This window comes from Spermophilus citellus, assembly GCF_964194105.1.
Source record: "Spermophilus citellus genome assembly, chromosome: 1".
Classification (NCBI taxonomy): domain Eukaryota; kingdom Metazoa; phylum Chordata; class Mammalia; order Rodentia; family Sciuridae; genus Spermophilus; species Spermophilus citellus.
Window position 1 is genome coordinate 24,937,546 of NC_138182.1, and position 18,309 is coordinate 24,955,854.

Below are 18,309 nucleotides of genomic sequence, written 5' to 3' on the forward strand. Positions count from 1 at the left end.
TAATGAATATTTACCAATCCTAATCTGTCACTTACTGCTGTTATCTATCCCCACTGGTTATGCAATATACTGCAGTTAGCTAAATGTGCTATGTGCCATGTATTTCATCAACTAGGCAGTAGATATAATTTTTACATGAAAGTAAGCTAAAGAAAGAATCTAAAGGAGGTGGGTAAAGACTATTTTTTAATGTATCAATTTATCAATAAGCTTTAGTTGTTCAAGGATCTTCAAAGCCAGTTTTTTTATGACTAATCAGAGTACTGAAACTATCTTAGTATCTTAGTCTACTTTTCTCTAACTTGTACTGGAATTTAATAGAAAACTTTTTCAAATGTGGTACTAAGGGATGATTTAACTTTTATCTTTGACTTTTCCCTCAAGAATTACCAGAAATTCTTGAGGTTATATCTTACACATTTTGTATATCAGAACTTAGCACATAACTTGCCTGGTACATACTACACAGCAGACTCTCAATTAAGGTTTATTTGTATATTTAAACTGCCATGAATTTATTGAGTGTCTGTTTTTCACTTTAAATACCACTTGCCTTATCAAGGAATCAGAAGACATATATGTTCATTTACCATTGTATTACTCTGTTCAGATAAAAATTGAGGATGTCTTTTTTTTCTTGCCATATGGGGTTCTTATGGGGGTCAAAATTTTTTTTCTTAAAGGGAATTCTGAATATCATTACTTAATAACTTGATTTCCCTCAAGAAAAACTCCATTTCTTTAATAGGACCATACAAAGGCTTCTGTGGATTAATCTCTATTAATAGTCTTACACTTATTAATATTAATCCTTATTATAAGGATCTTACACTTTTTTCCTCCTCAAGGGCTTCTGCAAAAGCTGTTTCCTTTGTCCAGAATGCTCTTCTCCTATATACTGACTACTACTAGCAGCAATCACACCAATAAATAGCCAATAGCTACAACCTACTGAATTTTACCAAGTATGGGACATTCTATATATTTTGTTTCTACATTATGAAGTAGGTACTTACCCCAGCTGTACAGTTAAGGTACAGAGAAGCAATTTAAATAGAGTAGCACAGGTACAGAATATAGACACTGAATTTCAAACCCAGATCTGGCTGAATTCAAAATTGTTCTCAATCCTTGCTATATCAGCTTTCTCCAGAAGTCTAACATTTTTAATATGCTCTAATAACCATTGTGATATGGTTAGCCCATAAGACAGTTAAGACATTGGTTTACAATCATGGGTGTACTTCATGCCTCCTCAACTAGAGGATAACCAGCCATTTGAACTCATGTAAGACTGCACCTTGTTCACTTTTACTTCCACAGCTCCTAGTACAGTTCCTGGTATATGTAATGGGTATCAATAAATATCTGCTGAATATCTAAATACGTGTAAATTATTTTAAACAGAAAGGCATAACTTAACGTTATTAGTATTCTTTTTTCAAATTTAGCTAAGTAACGTCACCAGGCTTACCAGTTTGTGATCTACAGAATCCACTTTTCCCCCTTTTTGCAGTGTTGTTTTTGCTTATATCCATTCTTCTGTGACTTTCTGTTTGTTTCCTTAAATACTATCCCCCTTAAAAACTATCCCCCTTAAAGTGATCTGCCTTTGAAAATCTTTACGGAAACAAAACTGTTAAAAATTAATTTTCCCTTCATTATAATTCCTAACACCCCCACCCCTCTAAAAAACACAGTAAACAGAGATCGAAGAGGGCAAAACTATCTTTTAAAAATGAATTTCAAATCACCAAGACTAGGCTGATTGGAGAAAAGCAATTTAGTACATTAGTAAATGAAGTCTTCCTGTGCTATGTAGGCAGTGTTGTCCCAGGTGGCATCTTATTTTTCATAAAAAATTTTCTGAGGGCCTTGAGAAATATAAATACAGAGAAAAAACAGGTGCCGCACTGAGCAGGGGGTTTGATCGACATCAACCTTTTTTGGCTTAGTTTTTTGAAAAAGAGCCCAGAAGCTAAGGTAATCTCATCACCTTCGCGAGGGAGAAAAAAGGTGGGGGGTTGTGAAAAAAGGGAAGAGGAAGAGGAAACGTGGCAAACAGAATAAAATATTGGTGAGAACGCGCCAAGGCTGGGGCCCCATGCCTGAGTGCAGCCTCCCCAAACGGCAGGTTACATTCTGTCAAATTTATCTTTTCAATTAAAAAACGACACCTGGCTATATTAGTAGGAGATATACGGAAAAGGAAGTTATCGGTCTCGTGAGAACTTGAGCACCCAAGAGGCATCCAGGAACGCCACCGAGGACCGCGCGTCCAACTGCCGCCAGCTCGCGGATGCCCCGGGGGGCCCGGCGCCGGGCCAGGCTTCCCCTCGCGCTCCCGCTACCCACAAGCCACCGCGCCTCGGCGCGCACGCGCAGGAGCGACGGCCGTCTCAGGAAGAGGAAAATGGAATAAACAACTCGGAGGAACCTGAGTGCGAGAAAGCCAGCCCAGGCAGAATTTAAAAATAAACCGGCCCCTCCGCCCGCCTCAGCTGCTCGCCACCGCGGCACCCTCTTTCCCAGCCCGCGCTCTCGAGGTCCCTGTCTGGGTCCGCGCGCCCACCCCGTCGTCCCGCGCGGCCCCTTTAAGAAAAGAGAACGAGCGAGTGAGTGAGAGAGAATCCCAACTCTCCCCCTCCCTTCCCCTCCTTCCTACCCCCTCCTCCCTCCCTCTCCCCTCCCCCCTCTCCCCGGGCGGCTCCGGCTCCCGCAGCGGGACAGACCCACCCGCCCAGGCTTTTATCTGGCACCGGCAGCGTCTTCCTTCCCTCCCCCGTCTATGGTGGCGGCAGCGGCGGCGGAAGACGAGGCTGCGGCGTTGCCATGAACAGTGGCGGCGGCCTCCCGCCCCCCTCGGCCGCCGCCTCCCCTTCCTCCTCCTCGCTGGCGGCGGCAGTGGCGGTGGTGGCCCCGCCGGGGGTCGGGGGTGTCCCCGGCGGGGCGGCGGCGGGAGTGAAGCTGAAGTACTGCCGCTACTACGCCAAGGATAAGACTTGCTTCTACGGGGAGGAGTGTCAGTTCCTGCATGAGGACCCGGCCGCCGGGGCTGCCCCGAGCCTCGGCCTCCATAGCAACAGCGTCCCCCTGGCTCTGGCGGGCGCGCCGGTGGCCGGCTTTCCGCCGGGAGCCGTCCCGGGCGGGGGAGCCGGCCCGCCCCCGGGGCCCAAGAAGCCGGATCTCGGGGGCCCGGGGACCGGAGCTACGGCTGGCGGAGGAGGCAGCGGCGGGGGACTTGATGGAGCGCGGCTGGCAAGTGAGTATATCCGGGCGGGAGGGCCACCTGCACCTCCGGGCGGCGGCGCCGGGAAGGCCTAGGGCCGGAGGAGGCCCTGCTGCCGAGGGGAACCGAGCCCGGCCTGCGGTTCCCCCCCTCACCTCTCGGGGCGTCTGCGAGGCCTAGGCCAGGCCTGAGCCCTCATTCCTCCTTCCTGCTTCCCCTCCCCACTGCCTACGGCGAGCCCGGGAGCGAGGGGAGGCAAGGTTCCTGGGAACGTGGGTGGGTGGACTGGGGTGATGTGAGTGGGGGCGGGGATGAAGGGGGATGGGCTGTGGCGTGCGAGTGTGAGAAAGGGGGTGTCGTTTCCGGGGGGTGTGGAAAGGGGCTGGGTTTGCAAGCACATGTGTTTTGCTTGCCAGTGCAGAGTGCTGTCTGCCGGGTTGTCGAGGTTCCCTAGTGTGTGTGTGTGTGTGTGTGTGTGTGTGTGTATGTACCGGGTAGTGGGGAGAGGCTGGTTTAAGGCTTGCTTAAATGGGTCGAAAGGACAGAAAAAGTTTGTAGAAAGCTTGCGGGAGAAAGGTTTTCCAGGCAAGAAATGCTTTCTAGGGATGAAGAGGGAGCGAACAGTAGCCTTTGTCGGGAGTTTAGGAATTTCACGAGACCCGTATTTCAGTAGTTTTCCTGAAAGCTATAAGTTAACTGGGCGTTAGTAAGGATCCTGTTTTCCACCACTTTGCATCAAGCAAACTCACGTCCTTGTGCCTTGAGAGACCTCTTTGCACAGCTTTTGCATGTGTGCCATTGCTTGGGTGAAAGAGAAGAGAGGTGCTAATTTTTCCTTTTTTATTTCTTTGTATATTGAGCATTTCTAAGCCAAACGGGAGATCTATATTCTTGGATTCTGAACAGCATTTAGATCTTGAAATAACTTGATGGCAGTTTAACTTGGGCAGCAGAAAAAAATTTGTCTTTTTTTTTTAAAAAAAAACTTTTAAATTAATTTGATATGATATATTCTGTGAGGATTATTTAATAAGCATCTTTCAAGAGATTTGTATTTTAAAGATCATGTCTCTTCATATGATGGATTTGACTTTAATGAAGGTGTGTTTGGTGAGATTGATAGGCTAAAAAGTTTGTAACTTCAGATATCTTATGAAATGGCTACTTTATTGCTGGAATTTTAATCACTTTTGAGCAGCAACTTTGCATTTTCAAGGTAAAATTTTCCTGGACGACTGAGTTGTGGTTGAGATTATGAGAAATGTTTGATAAGCATTGAAACTGAACAGTATCTACCCACAGAAAGATGCACTTTAAAAAAATGCTGGTGATATTTCTGGGGTTTTCTTATTACCACATAAATATAGAGTTGAGACATAAAAGATCAGATAGGATATAAACAGATGAAGATAGGAGCTGAAGGTATATTCGGTGACCATTTTGTATCTTAGAAAAGGAAGTTAATTGAGTTAATATAGGGTCTTGAGGATAGACAGTTAATGGGAAAAAGGCATTTTAAAATTAATACTTAGTCATTTAACAGTTATCTGATTAAATACCTGGTTTATATATTTGGATTCTGTGGCATTTAACTTGATTGGTTGATGCTCCTCTTTTCTGTGTTAGGTTTCTTGGTATCTCAGTAATACCTAGGTTGTAACTTCTGGATGAGATAAAATTGCTTCTTATCAGTGAGTGGCAAGTAAAGTTAGTGGCCATTTTGAATTTTTCACTTGTTCACTTTATAGTGTACTTGCTACCATTTAGGCAATTAACATAGACAACACATTCTAACAAGCAGTGCTATTAGGAGAGTAAAATTCTCTTAGTTGCTGATCTGATCTTATAGCACCACTAAGACAAGTCGATATTTTCAGTATTTCTTCAGCTGAGTGGTCATAGCAGATCTGCTCTAGTAAGCTGGATGTGCTTGCAGAAATGTTTTGTTTGGTCTCCTGGCTCTCTTGTATGTTCAGGTATGTGTGTTTTGGCTTTGAAGTACCTGTATAAAATAGTGTCTTGGGCCATTTTGTGTTGCCGTAAGAGACTATCATAGAATGGGTAATTTATAAAGAAAAGAAACTTATTTTTCACTGTTCTGGAGTCCAATATGAAGATGCTGGCATCTGGTGAAGGCCATCAGGCTGCATAATTTTATGGCAAAAAGGGCAAGAGCGTGCGGAAACTTGCTTTTGAAACAGTTCCATTCCTGATAACTAATCCAGTTCCTCAGTAACAACATTAATTCATTTATGAGACCAGAGCGCTTGTGACCTAACCATGTCTTATTGGAGCCCACCTTCCAACACATGAATTTTTAAGTGACACATTCAAACCATAGAATTCTGCCCCTGATCTCCTACAGGTTCACATCCTTCCACTGCACAGTGCATTCATTTCATGTCAATAGTCCCCAGCGTCTTAACTCATTCTAGCATCAATTTAAAAGTTCCAAGTCTGGAGTCTTATCTAAATCAGATATAGGTGACACTCAGTGCATGAATTCTGAGGTGAATTCTTCTCCAGCCCTAAACCTGTGAAATTAACAAATTATGTACTTAGAAAACAGTGGTAGGACAACATAGGATAGACACTCTCATTTCAAAAGGGAGAAATAGGCAAGAAGAAAGTGGTATCTGGTTGCAAGTAAGTCCATAACCTAACAAGGAAAACAACATTAAATCTTTTTCTTTTTGGTACCAAGGATTGAATCCAGGGGTGCTTAATCCTCATTCCTTTTTATATTTCATTTTGAGATAAGGTCTTGCTAAGTTACTTAGGGTCTCGCCAAATTGATGAGGCTGGCTTTGAACTTGTCATCTTTTGCTTCAGCCTCCTGAGCTGTTGAGATTATGGGTGTGTACTGCCACTCCCGACAACATTAAGTCTTAAAACTGGAGAATAATCTCCTTTGACTCCATCTTGGAATGGGGATTGAGCTTTCAAGAAGTCCCACCCCCATGGCTTTGCTGGACTCAGTCGTTCTAGTAGTTTTCCTCAGTTGGAGTCTCTTGCCTGCCAGTTTCTCAGTTGCATGCTGGTGGCCTTATGGTTTTGTGATGTTGGGGCTGCTTTACTAGGTGTTGTCCTAGTGGTGGTTGCTGATGGCTCTGACTCCACCACAAGACTCTGTCAGGACCCCCAGGCTGTTAGGAACATCCTTTCTAGGGGAGACCACCATGTCTCCACTCCTCTTGCACTCTGTGTCCTTATATACACATAGTACTACATAGATACCACCAAGGTTTACAGCCTATACATTCTGGAGAGATGAGCTGCACCTGGGCTTGCTTGACCAGCAGCTACTGGGAGCTGGGAGTAGAGTCTTGAGGTGACTCAGGTTAGCAAGCCTATGGAGGGTGCTGCACTGGCCAGGTTCCCCAAACCATTCTGCTTTAGAGCTCGGGGCCTTTGATGAGAGAGGAAGCTTCAGAGATCTTTGAAATGCTTTTGGGATCTGTTGTAGTTTTCTCACTCCTCTGACTAAAAGATTTGACCAGACAATTGTAAAGGAGGAAAAGTTTATTTCAGGGCATACAGTTTCAGACATCTTGGTCCATACGCAGCCAGCTCCTCGTAGCTGGAGGTGAGATAGAACATCTTGGCGAAAGGAAGCAGCTCACATCATGATCAGGAAGCAGAGAGAGACTCTACTCTCAGATGCAAATAAATACCACAAAGGCATGTTCCTAGGGACCCACGTCCTTTAACCATACCCTACCTGCCCTCAGTTACCACCCATGAGGAGATTAATTCACTGATTGGGTTAAGACTCATAACCCTAAAATTTCTCCTCTAAACCATCTTGCATTGTCTCACACATGGTTTTTGGGGGACACTTAATATCTAAACCATAATAGGGTCATTCTGTCGTCATCTTTGTAACCCCTTCTCTTTCTATCTGTACTAATCTTTGCAAAGGGTAGCTTGGCCACGTTCTTGGTTTGTATTCCTTAAACGTCTCTTTTGATTCTTTAACTTGATTAGGCTATGAATTTTCTAAATCTTGTTCTGTTTCTCTTTTAATTATAATTCTATCTTTATGTAATTTCTTTTCTCTTGTATTTTACTGTGTATAGTTAAAAGTAGTCATGTAGCTATTTCAATATTTTGTTGATATCCTAGTTCATTGTTCTAAAACTGCTTCCATAAAGCTCTCAGGCACGGACACAGTTCAGCCAAATTCTTTGTGAATTTGGAGGGCCTCAATTTGTAACTGAAGGCCTTAGTCCAGTTTTCAATACTATGTTCTTCATTTCTAGCCCAGATCTCATCAGATTTGCCTTTGCTATCTATATTCCATGAGCATTCTTAGCATAACTTCTTAAATAACTTTTAAGAAGTCTCAGACTTTTCCTACAGCTAATTTCTTTTGAGCCCTCACCAAAATTGGCCTTAACGTTCTGTTCACAGTAGTACAGGCTATTTCCAGCATTCATTTCAAATCTATTCCAGCCTCTCTCTACCCATTATCCAGTTCCAGAGCTGCTTCCACATTTTCAGGTAGTTGTTATAGCAACAGCTCCACTTTCCTTGCCAGTTTTCTTAGTATGTTTTGTGTTACTATAACCGAATACCACAGACTCAAGTAATTTATAAAGACAATTTATTTTTCACTATTCTTGAGGCTGGGATGCCCAGGTACCAGCATTGATGAAGTCCTTGTGTGTGTCATCCCATGGCAGAAAGTGGAAGGGCAAGAGAGAAAGCTGACTGAACTCATTGTTGTAACAAATCCACTCTTGAAATAACCAGCCCACTCCCAAGATGAGGATATTAATCTGTTTATGAGGGAACAGCCCACTTGACCTAATCACCTCTTACTAGGCTCTACTTTCCAATACTGTTACATTGCAGAATAAGTTTCCAATATGTGAACTTTAGGGGTCATAATAAAACCAGAGCACACACCTAGATAAATTCTTAGGATTTTCATAAGACAACATGTACCATATATGTAGCAATGAGATCAAGAAATGGAACTTAATCAATATCCCTCAAAGTTCTGTTCTTTGTCCTCTCACTACCCTTTCCCAAAGGTAACTACTATACCGATTTTTAGCATTACAGACTAATTTTGTACTTTTTGAACTTTCTGTCAGTGGAATAATATAGTATGTAGTCATAAGTGAGCTGCTTTCAACAAATGCTTGTGAGATACGTTCATGTTGTTTTGTAGGAACAACCTCTTTAATCTCCTTTCTGAATAGAGTTACATTGTATGAATGAATGTACCACATTTTATTTTCTTATTTTATTGTTGGTGGGCATTTAGATTGTTTACAGTTTTTGTCTATTAGGAATTTTCTTACATGAATTTTGGTGAGCAAGTCTACACATTTCTTTGGATTACTTATTAGTGGAATATTTCTGGGCCTTAATAGGATTCATGTGCCTAATAGGGTTCAGCACTATTAAATGATGTCAAGTAACTTTTCTCAAATGATTATACCACATTTACACTCATTCTAGAAGTTGATGATTTTCACTTGCTTCCCTTTCTCCCTCAAAATTGGCATTCTCTGTCTTATAATTGTAACCATTGTGATGGCTAAAATTTGTAAAATTGTGTTTTTAATTTCCTTGTATGTTGATTTTTAACTGGGTTAATTGATAACAACTTTAATAGAGAAATACAGATTTCTGGTTTACCAAAAGGTCAACTATTATTTGTATTGGAATTAGGAATGTTAGTTGGATAAGACTCTTCACTCTACTCAAACTGGGTAACTTGTTAATATCTAGGCTTTTAAGTTTTTGAAGATTGCCTTAGTACTTCACATTTGCAGAATTGTTTTGTTAGTATTTCACATAGATTTAAACTAAATTTCTGGAAGTGAGAAAATTTTATTATTAACTGTGCAAGCATTGGAAAATGGAACCACAAAGACTTTTTCATAGTACACTTCGTTGCAATCATGTTTCAGCCTTGTAAGAGAACTATACTTTTGTACTTTTTGAACTTTCTGTCTTTATTTGTTACTTACTTTTTATGTATGTGGTATATTACATTTTCTAACTCTAGCTTTTCTGTTGACCTGGCAATATTCTGGCATTCAGGATTGTTGTTTATGAAATAATAGTTGATTTAAAAAATTAAGGCATTTACTTTAATTTTTGACATTTCATATTCTGTTGTACTTGAGAATTTTCTGAGGCTGAAATATGAATTGTGTTCAACTGACTTGTTCTTTCGTTTTGTTGTTGTTTTGCTTTCTTTTGAGATAGGGTTTTGCTCTATTGCCCAGGCTGGTCTCAAACTTACTACCCTCCAGCTTTAGCCTCTTGTGAGGCTGGAGTTATAGGTGTGCAAAATTTTGCCTGGCTAGAATTGTTGATTCTTGACATTTTATTGATGAAATTTTAATATTTTCAACTTGCTAGATTTTCACAATAACTTTAATATTAAAGTTTTTAGTAGCCAAAATATCTGTTATGTCAGTGCTTATGTTTTGGAAACATTATTTGAAAACCAGTAAATTAATTTTACCAAAATATGGTTCTTTTACAGCTCTAATTTGGTTAGTAGTGAAAGCTTTGGAAAAAGACATATCTCAGATGGAATACTCTAAAGTTTCAGATTTCTCATTTTAAAAATGGAGATTGGACTGACTTCTAAAAGGGAACTCACATCCCCCACGTCGTCCCCCAAGTCATGGATCCCCCTCATGTTTGATGCCCTCTCAGCTCTGAAGTAGCCAGAATGAGCTGTTGCCCCTTCTCCTTATAGCAATAAGGAGTTCCTAAAATTGGAGGGGGGAATGAAGCCAGAAATAGACAGTGTAGATAGGTAAAGCGAGTCAGGTTGGATCTAGGAGGCCAATTTTGAGTGAGTCTGGGAAGTTGAAGTCTGTCCCCTGAGGGTTATGTTTACTCTACCAAGATGTAAAGCCTGCCCAAATAGACTCTCAACTGAGGGAACCACGATTAGTTCCCAAGTTTCCAGACAAAGGGGGGAATGAAAAACCAGCCTTAGAGCAAAGCCTGTCCAAGGAAGGGGGCGTGATCCTTGTCCTTGGAAAGACCCACAGAGCAGTCCTAGGCACATACCCACCCTGCTGAGTTGTTTATCTACAAATAACAGGAGAGATCTGGGGAGCCAGGTGTCCCTGACTCAGTCAGGCTAGGTGAGGACCCATAGCAACTCCCTAGCAACCACCAATCAGCATGAGACAGGGAAAATACCTGGGATGCCAGAAGACCTTCCCAGTAGTTTATGGTGGTTGATAACATGTTGGGAAACCATGTAGTTCAGCACGTACTCCCCTCGTGGCTTAAACCAATCAGTTCAAACGAATCCCCCCCTTTTAACAACCATTACCCTTACCCAACTTGTTCCTGCCAGTGAATGTGCTAATCAATGTTAAGAATTGTTGTTTGATTTTCCCGTGGTGTGTGATGATTTCCTAAGAGATGCTATGATGTATGTGAAGTCCCTGCCTTCCCCAAAGAGTGTATAAAACTGCTGCAAACCCTGGGCTTGGGGCTTCTCAGCGTCACCAGTTGCTGTGTGCGTGGAGGACCAAACTAGCTCTCAATAAATACCTCTTTGCTGCTTAAAAAAAAATGGAGATTGGGGCTGCAGGTGTAGCCCAGTTGTAGGATGCGTTTTTAGCATGTATGAGGCCCTTGGGTTCAATTCCCAGAATCCCTCACCCCCAAGTGGAAATAATAATTGTACCTACTTCAGAGTTGCTGTGAGATTTCATGAGATGCCATTAGGCATTGCCTGGTACATAGTGAGTCTCAGTCCAAGTTGCTGCTGTTATTGAATATTGTTAATAATAAATCTGTGTTTAACCTCTGTATTTCCTTTCTTTCTCAAACTTTTGAGAGCAAATGTTAAAGAACAGTAAAATAAGATATAGGTTATTAAGTTGTGGTTGTCTATACAAGTGGAAGAGAGCAGTGCCATGCAAAACTTGAAGTCCATATTATACTAACTTTGAAACAACGTGTGGCAAAACTGGTTTTAAGCCAGGACTAACCTTTTCATTCCACACATCTGTATCAACTTGTGAGAAGTTAAGTATTGAGAATTTTCCATTAGCATAGTTGGTCTAGGTGTAAACAGTTTTATTTTATAATACACAAAGTATATAACGAAGATTTTATAATACCATCTATTTCACTTATTAATGTGCTTATAGAGTGATAAATTCTAATCTAGGTGAAAGGAAGAGAACAGTGAACAAAACGAATTCTGCCCTAATTGATCTTGTGGGGAACATACATGTATAAGATAATAATAGGTCTTAATAAGTTTTATGAGGAAAACTCAAGGAGGGGATATAACATAAGTCCAGGTGAAGTCCAGGTAATGTATTTCTCTTCATGAAAGTACATTTGAAGTGACTCTTTTATAAGATAAATGATTGCCAAAAGCAAACCAAAACACCTTTTTTTTTTTTTTTTTTTTTTTTTGCTGGGCGGGGCAGGGAAGAGGAGGTTATCAGGAATTGAACTCAGGAGCATTTGACCACTGTGCCACATCCTCAGCTCTATTTTGTATTTTATTTAGAGACAGGGTCTCACTGAGTTGCTTAGCGCCTTGCTGTTGCTGAGGCTGGCTTTGAACTTGATACTCTTGCCTCATCAGCCTTCCGAGCTGCTGGGATTACAGGCATGTGCTACCACCTAGCCAGGCCCAAAATATCTTTCTTAGTTCGTAGGATGGAAGTCCCTGTTCAAGGTGCTGGGAAATTGAGTTCTTGGTGAGGGCTCTCTTGGCTTGCAGAGCTACATCTTATCTTTACGTGGCCTTTCATGTTGCACTCACTGAGCAGGGTGCTTATGTGTTTCCTCTTTCCTCTTCTGATAAGGGCACCAGGCTTCTTGGATTAGGTTCCCACCCTTATGACTTCATTTAACTTTTATTATCTCCTGAAGATCTTATCTCCAAATACAGTCACATTGGTGGTTAGGGATTCATGTAGGAATTTTGGGGAAACAGAATTCAGTCTGGACACACATGAGTTTTGTAGCATTTCTCACATATGTTTTTCCATGTTAGCATACTTTATATTCTGTTTGTAGTTTAATGATCCACATTAGAATATGATAAAATATTTGATGAGCTGTTACTTTATATTTGTTGACAAATTAATACATCTAGTATTTGTGTATCCTTTTAGCATATAGGAATTAGTATTGGACTGAGGGTTTTGGGATTTTATTTTAGTGCTTTGTCTTATACAATAACTTTGTGGCCTTGGACTACTCATTTGGTCTATGTGGAAATACATTTCTTTATCTGTAAAAAAGGAGAATGGAATATGGAATACATGATATTCAAAATCCCTTTGGCTCTAAATGGTTTCTGTGTTTTTAAGATGTTTATGTTCTAGAATACAAATTATTTCATATTTAATCTTTGAAATTATTCCCTTCTTCCTCTTTACAACTTTTGGAAATACTGACCACTCAGCAGATTAATATCAGTATGTAGATAAGGGCATATTAATCTCTAGTTTTGACTGAGTTAATTAGCAGGTAGATAATAGTCCTCTTCATTAAAAAAATAAAACAAACTCCTTTTTTTGACGTCTCTTTTGGTATATTACCTTTTCTTTAAAAAATATCGTCCCTAGTTTTTTTTTTTTTAAACAATTTTTTAGTTGTTGATGGACCTTTATTTTATTTATTCATTTATATATGGTGCTGAGAATCGAACCCAGTGCCTCACACGTGCTAGGGAAGCGTCTACCTTTGAGCCACAACCTTACCCCTTGTCCCTAGTTTTTTAAAGCTAGCTTTTAATCATATTTTTAAGATGAAAAAGTTCAGCTTTAGAAAAGTGTGAACAGTGTCTTATTTTTTAAATTAAAATTGTAATACATAAGTTAAGAATTTAAATAGCATAGAAGAATACAGAGGGGAAAATAGTCTCCTTTCCTCCCAAGTTTCCTGGTTCCTTTCTTTAAAAGCAGTTACTCTTTTTAGTTTAATTCCTATCCTTTTAAAAAATATTCACTTTCTGTTGTTGTTGTTGGTGGAATTGTACAGAGAATTGAACTCAGGGGTGTGTTGTGCCACTGAGTTGTATTCCTAGCCTTCCTTTTATTTTTTTAAATTTTATTTTGAGTTAGGATCTCCGTAAATTGCCTAGGCTGTCTTTAAACTTATAATCCTCCTGCATTAGCCTCCCCAGTAATTAGGCTTATACTTGTGTCCAACTCAAGAATGTAGTCTAGTAGTTGCTGGGGAATTTTGTTTATGTATGTAATATTATTTGTCTTTCATTATTCATCTACATTCTTGATACCTTCAAGCACAAATAGAGCTGGATAAAATTGGAAAGGACTTCATGTATCATTTGGTTTAACTTTCTTATTTGGCTCACCTGTTCATAAACCTGTCTTAATATTGCTGTTCTTGAATCTGCTTGCAATACTTGAGGAAATGGGGGGGGGGCGGGGGGAGGAGGACAAAAATGGAATGGAGACTTTATTTTTATTTTTTAATGCTATGGATTGAACCAGGGCATTGTGCATGCAGAGCATGTGTTCTATCACTGAAATGCATCCCTAGCCTAGAGCCTTTTGAATTGCATAAGTGATCTTTCATAAAGTTTTTAGACTCTAGCAGTATATCAGCCATCTCTGAAGAAGAGTATTCTTGACAAAGATGGGACAGGGTATCTTCTCCCAGGTCCCAAAGCTTGGAAAAATTAGCAAGGCAGCTTTTAAAGAAAAATTTAAGTAAGGTGCTCATTTATATATCATAAAAATATTTCATATATATAGATAATGTCTTTAAAAAAACAAATGGGGAGTCATTCGTTCATTTATTTTATTTTTGCGATAATTGGGAATTGAACTCATCAAACTGCATCCCCACCCTTTTTTATTTTTAAAAATTTTGAGACAGGGTCTTTTTTTTTTTTTTTAAGAGTGAGAGAGGGGAGAGAGAGAGAGAGAATTTTTAATATTTATTTTTTAGTTCTCTTTGTTGATATGTGGTGCTGAGGATCGAACCCGGGCCGCACGCATGCCAGGCGAGCGCGCTACCGCTTGAGCCACATCCCCAGCCCTTGAGACAGGGTCTTGATAAGTTGTCCAGACTGGCATCTAACTTGTGATCTTCCTGCTTCAGGAGATTGTAGGAGTGTGCCACCATGCCCATCTTCATTCACTTAATTAATAAACATTTATTGGTGTGTATGTTAGTTACTATTTAGGTATTAGGCAAAATAAAATAGATTAAAGCATCTTTCCTTCGCAGACATTACATTTAGTGAGTATGGCAGACACTATAAACATAACTCCATTAATTTTATAGTATGTTGGAAGATGATGTCCTGTGAAAAAGGAAATAGGATAGAGTAAGAGGCAATGAGGATGTAGAAGTAAGGTTGAGTTGGTACATTAATAAATAATGAGATCAGGATGAGCTTCATTGATGGAACTATTTGAATATAAACTGGAAGGAAGAGAGCTAAGCTAGTTAAGAGGAAAAAGATTATCTTAGGCAGAGGGAATAGCTGGAGCAATGATATTAGAGATGGGGAATACCTGGCGCATTTAGAAGGTTAGAGACAATTTGATGTGGAGTGAAGAAGGGGGAAGAGTTAAGACTTCTGCTTTTATTTTCAGTCAAAGGAAGTGATCTGATCTGACTTAGGTTTTTTTAATCTGTTTTTTTTGGTATCAGGGATTGAGCCCAGGGGCACTTAACCATCAAGTCACATCCCCAGCTCCTCCACCCTGCCCCTTGTAATATTTATTTTATTTAGAGACAGGTTCTCACTAAGTTGCTTAGGGCCTCGCTCTGTTGCTGAGGCTGGCTTAGAACTTGGAATCCCTCTGTCTCAGCCTCCTCAGCTGCTGAGATTATTGGTATGTGCCTCTGCACCCAGCCTTACTTAGATTTTAAAAGGGTTTTTTGGTGAGAGAGGGCAGGAGAGAATTTAGAAAATTGTTTGCAGTAGTCTAGCTTAGCAGGAGATAGCAGTGTAAGTACTAAAACTAGTCAGATTCTGGATACTTTCACAGATAGAACCAATCAATGTAACTTCATGTTGGATATAGATCATCAGAAGAGTTGATTGGGTTTCAAGGAAGTGGAAGGATGGATAGAGTTAGCATCACCTGAGATGGGAAAAGCTACAGAAAGAGCAGACATGGGAGAGAAGATCAGGAGTGTAGTTTTGAACAGGTTACTTTTTTCTTTTTTTTTTCTTTTGGTACTGGGAATTGAACCTAGGGTGTTTTACTGCTGAGCTATATCCCTGGCTCTTTTTATTTGTTTTTATTTTTGATACAGAATCTTAGAGCCTTGCTAATAGTGAGGTTGGTCTAAAACTTGCAGTGTTGTTGACCTTAGCCTCCCAAGTCACTGGAATTAAAGGGGTGTGTCACTGTGCCCAGCTTGAACAGGTAACTTTTGAGATATATATATATTAGACATTCAAATGGAGATTTTGAGGCATTTGGAGTTCTTGAGGAATTTAGCAAATAAAAGATAGAAACTCAAGTCAGTGTTTGCATGGTGTTTTAGTCAGCTTTTTTTTTTGCTGCTGTGACCAAAAGACCTGACAAGAACAATTAAGAAGGAAAAGTTTATTTTGGGGCTCAGGGTTTCAGGAGTCACAGTCCTCCATTCCTCTGGGCTGGAGGTAAGGCACTTCATGGTGGAAGGGTGTGGTAGAGGAAAGCAGGCCAGGACAGGACATGACATGATCAAGAAGCAGAGAGAGCTGGGGTTGTGGCTTAGCGGTAGAGCGCCTGCCTCGCATGTGTGAGACCCTGGGTTCAATCCTCAGCACCACATAAAAATAAATAAACAAAATAAAGATATTGTGCCCATGTATAACTAAAAAAAAAAAAAAGAAGAAGAAGAAGAAGCAGAGAGAGAGAGAGCTCCACTCAACAAGGACAAAAATAAGTCTTAAAGGGACACCCCCAGGTCCCACCTCCTTTTGCTATACCCTACCTGCCTACAGTTACCACTCAGTTGATCCCTATCAGGGACTTAGTGCACTGATTAGGTTAGATCTCTTATAACCCTAACATTTCATTTCTAAGCTTTCTTGCATTGTCTCATAAATGAGCCTCATATCTGAACCAATAACACATAGCATTTAAAGCCATTGAACTGGGTGAGGTTATAAAAAAATATGATCTATTAAAACTTTGGAAATACAAATGTTTATTGATCAACCAGTAAGCCCCTTTTTTTCCTCCCTCGTTGAAGAAAGACTAGGTAAATAACATTTGGGTTCTTCTTGTATGCCAGGCATAAAATATGTAACTATTCCTATCATTTAATACTTATAACTATTACTGTCACTTAAAGGCTAAGTAATTTCTCAAAGTCATATTGGTATTGAGGATTTAAATTGTTTTACTTCAAAGTCTATGCTCTTTCTAATGTATTGAGAATAGAAGGTAAACATTCCTTGTTCTAATACAGCATATCCTACTAGAATTATCTGAGGTGTTTATCCAGTCTTTGCTAGATTATTCAAGTTAGCCACTATTGTAACAGTAAGGTCACTGAGGAGCTAAAGATAAATGCCCCATTTAAAAAGATGATGACCCTTTACACATCTTTGGTTATTTACAGAAGAAATAAAATGACCAAATAAACATCACACTAGCATTTCATTTCATTAATGAAATATTGAGATAATTGGCTTATAAAGAGAAAAGGTTTATTTTGGCTTATAGTTTTGGAGGTTCCAGTCAGTGATTCATGGTCTCTGGGCCTGTGGAAAGTCAGCATATTGTGATGGCAGTGCTTGACAGAGCAAGACAGCTTACATCAAGAGTTAGGAAGCAAAGGTGAAAGAGGAAGACACAAGAGTTTCAGTTATTAAAGTTTTTAAAGTTCTCAAAGTTCTCTTTTCCCAAAGACGTCCTGATAGGCCCTATTACCACCTTAAGGTCCACACCACACTGGGGACTAAGACTTTTAATACTTGGGCCTTTAGAGAATAGTCAACATTGAACTATAGCAGGTGTATAAAAGTTGAAATTAGATTAAAACAAGCATTTTTTTTCACATCTCAAGTGGATAAGAGTAAAAAGATTACTGCTACTTAGTGATTTGTGGGTATAAGGGAAAAAGGCACTGAAGGTTGAACCCATGCTGCATATGCTAAACTTGTGTTCTATCACTGAGCCCCAGCCTAATACATTCTTCATATGAATTTATGTTGCTCTGACCTCTATAGAGGTCATAATTCATTAAAACTTAAACTATTCACATCCATTGACATAATTTCATGTTTAAACTTATCCTAGAGAAATACAATATATACATACAAGTTTTTTTATTGCAGCTGATCTGAGATAATGAAAAGTTGAGAACAGTGAAATTCCTTTTAATAGTCATCTCATCTATATAGTAGGTTGCCATACAGCAGTTAGAATAAGTTATAGCTTTCTGTTCTGATAATAAAAAATGCTTAAGATATAATGCTAAATGGAAGGTGGGGGGAGGAGTTACAAAATAGTATGCAAAATATGCTGTTTTAAAAGATGTATAAGATGAACATATGAGTTTGTTGGGATGAACCTAACTACATATATAACTATAAAGTTTTAATAAAACAATGAATAAAAGATATATAAGAAGACCTAAAGAAATGCATACTGAGTTGTTAATAAGTTATTTCTGTATTGGTGTTATGGGAGACTTCCATTTTATATTTCTAAATTGTTTTTATTTTTAAATTAAGTCTTTAATAATCAGGAGGGAAAAATGAAACAAACAAAAAAGGCCAGTGGTTAGTTTACTATAGGATCTAGCAAAAGAATTGGGAATGCATGCACTTTGCTGTACAGTTTCTCCATAATTCACTATTAACCTTCTCCTCAGTTTTCTGTGAACCATGGGTTTGGATGATCTTAAGCTGATACTTACATGACAAGTAAGCTGGTTTTAAAAATAAAATTTTCTCTCTCCAGTATTAACTTCCAAGCTGCTTTTCTGAGAAAACAAGAACAATGGAAAACTTTTCAAAACATTTATTTCTTTATTGGCAGCTTTTGATTGTGTAGGAAAAAATTAATAATATAGCAGTAATCTTGGGATATATTCCAAACTAAAGCTGTCTTTTATTGGAAGACTTTTTT

At 39.6% G+C, this 18,309-nt stretch overlaps 1 protein-coding gene across 7 annotated transcripts in view; it reads left to right on the forward strand.

Annotated features, from left to right (window-relative positions):
- Nucleotides 1–846: 846 nt before the first annotated feature.
- The window catches only part of PAN3 (poly(A) specific ribonuclease subunit PAN3), a 135,834-nt gene continuing 118,371 nt past the window's right edge, over nucleotides 847–18,309 (forward strand). For 3 of the 7 annotated variants that reach the window (XM_081293125.1, XM_081293131.1, XM_081293127.1), the window contains exon 1: nucleotides 850–3,262. In XM_081293125.1, coding sequence (XP_081149251.1) covers nucleotides 2,833–3,262 — 430 coding nt within the window. In that variant the 5' untranslated portion in view covers nucleotides 850–2,832. Of the gene's footprint in view, nucleotides 3,263–18,309 lie in introns of all 7 variants that reach the window. The other 4 variants (XM_081293126.1, XM_081293129.1, XM_081293130.1 and 1 more) reach the window with 4 other exon arrangements.